Below are 5938 nucleotides of genomic sequence, written 5' to 3'. Positions count from 1 at the left end.
TTCGTGGCTGAATGCACCATCCCCCAGCAGAGCACTGAACCTGAAATTGTCGAAACCCCGGCTATGGAGAAGGAAACCACGACTGAGGAGCGAACAGAAGATGGGACTGAAGCAGAAATCATCCCCGTACAGGCAGAACAGGATCCATCGACCGCCAAACCGCTCTGGGAAGTGTACGTGGACGGATCCTCGAACAAGGGTGGCTGTGGAGCAGGTTTGGTTCTCACCGGGCCTGACAACTTCACTTTAGATTACGCCCTAAGGTTCGGATTCCGCACGTCCAACAATGAAGCTGAATATGAGGCCCTCCTTGGTGGAATGAACCTTGCAGTCCAAACCGGCGCCCAAAGGCTAAAAGCATACTGTGACTCCCAGCTGGTTGCAAACCAGATTTAAGGGGCCTATGAGGCCCGCGACGAACGTATGATCAAATACATCTCCAAGGTCCGCCAGTTATCCAGTAAGTTCAAAAGTTTTGAGGACATCAAAATCCCCCGAACAGAAAACACAAAAGCAGATGTGCTGTCTAAGTTGGCCGCATCCGGATACACCACCCTCGGGAGTATATGTATGGAGTTTCTACAGAAATCCAGTATAGAAAATGAGGCCACTGAAGTAATGCAGGTGGAACAAGAGTTCTGTTGGATGGACGAGATTATTGAATACCTGCGTAGTGGAAAACTTCCCGAAGCCAAGAAGGAAGCCAACAAAGTGACACAGAGAGCAGCCCAGTTTTCCCTCGATGGTGAGACCCTGTACAAAGGTTGTATACCCTCCCATACCTAAAATGCCTCCGGCCAAGCAACGCCGCATACGTTCTGCAAGAGACACACGAAGGCATTTGTGGGGAACACCTAGGGGGCAAGGCCCTGGCAATCAAGGTGCTGCTCAGAGGACTGTACTACCCAACCTTAAGGCAAGACGCACTGGATCTGGTCAGAAGGTACGAGAGATGCCAGAAATTCTCCCCCACCATCCACCAACCTGCTGTGTCTATGGCCCCAATCATTAGCCCAATCCCCTTCGCAGTATGGGGGATGGACACTTGGGTCCCTTTCCACCGGCCTCCGGAAGACGCGCGTTCGTAGTAGTGGCCATTGACTATTTCACCAAGTGGGTGGAGGCCGAACCTCTAGCCCAGATCACAGAGCAAAATGTGCAGAACTTCTTTTGGAAGTCGGTGGTTTGCAGGTTTGGGATCCCCCGCGTCTTGATAATAGACAACGGAAGACAATTCGATTGCCGAAACTTTCAAAAATTCTGCTCCGACTTGAAGATCGAACAGAGATTCACTTTGGTGGCGCATCCTCAGACGAATGGGCAGACAGAAGTAATGAACAGAATCCTGCTTCAGGGAATTAAAAAGAGGCTGGACGAGAAGGCTGGCCGATGGGCAGATGAACTTTATCATGTTCTATGGGTGTATCGTACTACCCCGCGCACATCAACGGGGGAGTCACCATTCAACTTGTCCTTTGGGACGGAGGCCGTGATACCCGTCGATGTGGGCGCCCCGTCTCCCAGAGTCACCAACTTCAATGAGCAGCTCAATGGAGATGGGCTCCGCGCAGACCTCGACTTACTGGAAGAAGCCCGGGAAGAGTCCCGAATCAGGGTCGCCGCCTGCAAGCAAAAAGTATCCAACTATCATGATTTGAAGATACGCCCCAGAGAATTCCGAGCAGGGGATCTAGTCCTAAGAAAAGCTACTATCTCCCAGCCGAAAAAGGTCAGAAAACTCTCCTCGACCTGGGAGGGACCGTACCGAGTGATAGAGGTTATTCGCCCCGGGAGTTATAAGTTGCAGACGCTGGAGGAGCACCTATTACCCCATGCTTGGAACTCAAAGAACCTCCGAAAATACTATCAGTAGTAGACCACCCGGCATGAAAGTGACTTTGTAAATATATATTGAATGTGAATGATAGAAACTCTTTTGCAAATCTCCTCACGCAACTTGGAAACCCAGTTCACTAAAACTAGGGTATTCGCTGCTTGGTTCGCCACGACTCGTCTCCGCAAAGACTGGGAGCGCACTCTTGGTCCGGAACAAGCCCGGACAGCAAAAACCAAAGCCACTTGGAAACCCAGTTAACTAAAACTAGGGTACTCGCTGCTTGGTTCGCCACGGCTCGTCTACGCAAAGACCGAGAGCGCACTCCTGGTCCGGAACACGCCCAGACATCAAAAACCAAAGCCACTTGGAAACCCAGTTCACTAAAACTAGGGTACTCGCTGCTTGGTTCGCCTCGGCTCATCTCCGCAAAGACCGAGAGCACACTCCTGGTCCGGAACAAGCCCGGACAGCAAAAACCAAGGCTACTTGGAAACCCAGTTCACTAAAACTAGGGTACTCGCTGCTTGGTTCGCCTCGGCTCGTCTCCGAAAAGACCAGGAGCGCACTCCTGGTCAGGAACGACCCCAGATAGCAAAAACCAAAGCTACTTGGAAACCCAGTTCACGAAAACTAGGGTACTCGCTGCTTGGTTCGCCTCGACTCGTCTCCGCAAAGACCGGGAGCGTACTCCTGGTCAGGAACGACCCCAGACAACAAAAACCAAAGCTTCTTGGAAACCCAGTTCACTAAAACTAGGATACTCGCTCCTTGGTTCGCCTCGGCTCGTCTCCGCAAAGACCGGGAGTGCACTCCTGGTCAGGAACGACCCCAGACAGCAAAAACCAAAGCTACATGGAAACCCAGTTCACTAAAACTAGGGTACTCGCTGCTTGGTTCGCCTCGGCTCGTCTCCGCAAAGACCGGGAGCGCACTCCTGGTCCGGAACAAGCTCGAACAGCAAAATCCAAGGCTACTTGGAAACTCAGTTCACTAAAACTTGGGTACTCGCTGCTTGGTTCGCCTCGGCTCGTCTCCGAAAAGACCGGGAGCGCACTCCTAGTCAAGAACGACCCCAGACAGCAAAAACCAAAGCTACTTGGAAACCCAGTTCACTAAAAGTAGGGTACTCGCTGCTTGGTTTGCCTCTGCTCGTCTCCGCAAAGACCGGGAGCGCACTCCTGGTCAGGAACGACCCCAGACAGCAAAAACCAAAGCTACTTGGAAACTCAGTTCACTAAAACTAGGGTACTCGCTGCTTGGTTCGCCTCGGCTCGTCTCCGCAAAGACCTGGAGCGCACTCCTGGTCAGGAACGACCCCAGACAGCAAAAACCAAAGCTACTTGGAAACCCAGTTCACTAAAACTAGGGTACTCGCCGCTTGGTTCGCCTCGGCTCATCTCAGCAAAGATCAGGAGCGTACTCCTGGTCAGGAACGACCCCAGACAGCAAAAACCAAAGCTAATGGAAACCCAATTCACTAAAACTAGGGTACTCGCTGGTTGGTTCACCTCGAACGTCTGCTCGGAGTATTCTTGGCCCGCAGTGTTAAAATCAAATAGTATTAGGCAGGGGCAGACAAGTAGATAATGGACAACAAAATGCAATTTCTATTCATGGAAAAGTGGGGCCTCGAAGGACCATTACAAAAAGTTGGGCCTCTAAGGGCCATTACAAAAAAATTAAGGTCTTCAAGGACCATTACAAAAAAGAAGGAACGGGAGCTCAAGACACCCCGTGGTGGATTTGCCTCCGGGCAGTGCACTGCTCGTCTTCATCAGGCACCAGCGGATCAGGAAGAACTAGGCCCGTCAAGGTCACACCCGGGTTGGATTCCTTGACCTGATCAAGGCAATCAAAGAATCCCACCTTGTAGGATTCGTTGGACAAACTGATGAGTTCGTCATCTTTCTTCTGTACACCCTCCTCGACGGCCTCCTTGTCGGTCGCAATTTGTCTCTCCCAGGCTCTTTCCCTCTGTGCGTTGAGGGCCTCGGCGGCTTTCTGCTTCTGGGCGGCCAACTCATCCTTGAGCAGTTGATTCTCCGCGTCCCTCTCTCCGATGGACCTTTGGAGCTCCTCTGCTTCATCAGCTGGCCGCTCTCCTCCTCGGACTTAGTTATTGCCTCGGAGAACTTCTTGCTCTTCTCCCAAAGATTGTTGTAGTATAATCCAATCTGCAGGCGAGCAAGTGTTAACACGAGGGAGCAAAACAAAAGACAAAACAAGTAGACACACAGGCCATCTTACCTGGTAAAGGGAAGAAAATATGGCCTCGTCCGCCGCAGCTGGAGGTTCGTTTAGAACCTGGAGCTTGTCCTTGCCTAAGAAAATCTTGCTGACGAGCTCCGCTGCTACTCGGCTCTCACCAAGGCCAGAGTCATTTTTCTGAACGGCCCAATTGGGCCGAAAAACGTTATCCCCAGACCTCGCCGGGGGGGGGGGCTGCAGTGGGTGTTCCACCCGACTTTGAGGACCCTGCTGCCCGGCCGGAGGCGCCGACCAGCTTCACTGTAGTCTTGCTTTTGAGGGGCGGCGTGTCCCGGGGCGGAGCAGGACTCGAAATCTCCGCGGCCTTCATTTTCTGGCCCTGCTGGGCCCTTCCAAAGGCTCCTTGCCTCACTTTCTCTATCTTTGACTGTTTCTGCATCTTTGAAAGACAACATAGACGAACAAAACCAGTCAGAAGAAAAAAAAGAGGAAAATGAGTTTAAAAGCAGGACTAGCCACATACGTGCCGGGGTCGCAGTACTAAGGCCAAGCCCGACCAGAACCTCTTCCCCAGAGAACTCTGCACAATGAATGAGGCCCTCACGGTCGAGCTCCTCACGGACTAGGGCGAACGTTCTCATATCCTCGCCCTCAAGGAGCGGCTTGTGGCTCATCGCAATTGTATCTGGGGTGTCCCACTTTAGAGGAACTGGCCAGGGCTCGGTGGACTCCCTGTCCTCGACGTAGAAGAACCTGTTCTTCCATAAGTGTATGGAAGAGGGAATGCCAATGATCAGTTTCACCTCCCGCCCTTATGCCTCTTCAAGTGCGCGCACGCGCGGAACAACGGCACAGACAAACTTCTCTGAAGCCTGCCCTGGACAAGGTATATAAACCCGGTCAGTGTCCTCCACGAGTTCGGCGCAACCTGAGCCGGAGCCAACCCGTAATATCGAAAGACCACGGCGAAGAATGGGTGCGTAGGGAACCTGAGTCCTGCTCTTAACGACTCATCGTATATACAAACGTCGGAGCTCTCGTTGCAAGCCCTATCTCCCTCTATCGCAACCCTCAACCCAAACCTTGGGGGAATAATGTACCTATCCCTAATGTCTCTCAGCCTGGACTCATCAAGGATGTTCTCCTCGTAAAGAGCCTGGATGTTGTACTGGGGTTTGGCGTCCATCTGGGCCCTAGCTACGACCTCAACGGCCCAGGAGGAATGTTGTGGACGCCTCGGCGGCGTCACTACCAACACTCGCCTCTGCTCGGAGATAACTATCCGTTGGGGACGGAGTGGTGTTCAGATCCAAAATCACCCCGTCCTCACTATCTACGATTTCTACACTAACATCGGGACTTGCCATTTTTGGCCTGGGAGTCCTGGTCGGATTTTTTTGGGTCCTCTCTGACGAATTAGACCCTGAGCTACTAGAAGAGGACTCCCCTGAACCGGACTCCGAACCGGGCTCAGAGCTAGAGTTTCTACAGGACATGAACACAGGAAAAGAAACGAATAAAAGACGGGCTCAAGAAAATTACCCGGCCAAACAGAGAAGAGCTCCTAAATCCACGGATGATCACAACCTCGAGCTAACCGAGCCGAGCAGGCAGAGCAAGAAAGAAAGAAAAGAGGAGAGAGCGAAAGTAAAAGTGAAATGTGAAAGGTAAAAACCCCTCATTTTATAAAGCCTTGGCTAAGGCGGTTTGCATTTATTGAAGGGCGGGCACTTCGAGGGCCCTTATATGGTGCCACGTGTCTTTCATTAATGACGGACACACACTTCGAGGCAAGGGCGTAAGCAAATGCGCGCGTATCTCTAAGGGACATCCGTAAGGTGCTCGTGTACAGATTAACTCCTAAAGCGATTGTGCCCGTCAAGAAGATCTGTC

General features: G+C 52.0%; 1 protein-coding gene across 1 annotated transcript; it reads left to right on the top strand.

Annotated features, from left to right (window-relative positions):
• Positions 1-423: 423 nt before the first annotated feature.
• On the top strand, positions 424-786 carry LOC143887678 (uncharacterized). The gene has a single exon (XM_077391808.1). The coding sequence runs from the start codon at positions 424-426 to the stop codon at positions 784-786; it is 363 nt and encodes a 120-aa protein (XP_077247923.1).
• The last annotated feature ends 5152 nt before the right edge of the window (positions 787-5938 follow it).

This window comes from Tasmannia lanceolata, unplaced genomic scaffold (assembly GCF_043159265.1).
Source record: "Tasmannia lanceolata isolate RefF3 unplaced genomic scaffold, GAP_Taslan_0.1 ptg000002l, whole genome shotgun sequence".
Taxonomy (NCBI): domain Eukaryota; kingdom Viridiplantae; phylum Streptophyta; class Magnoliopsida; order Canellales; family Winteraceae; genus Tasmannia; species Tasmannia lanceolata.
Note: the sequence above shows the minus strand (reverse complement) of the source record. Positions and strands in the feature narration are given on the sequence as shown.

Bases quoted from the DNA above. Each gene is read 5' to 3' on its own strand.
- LOC143887678 (XM_077391808.1), top strand. From the start codon at position 424: ATGATCAAATACATCTCCAAGGTCCGCCAGTTATCCAGTAAGTTCAAA.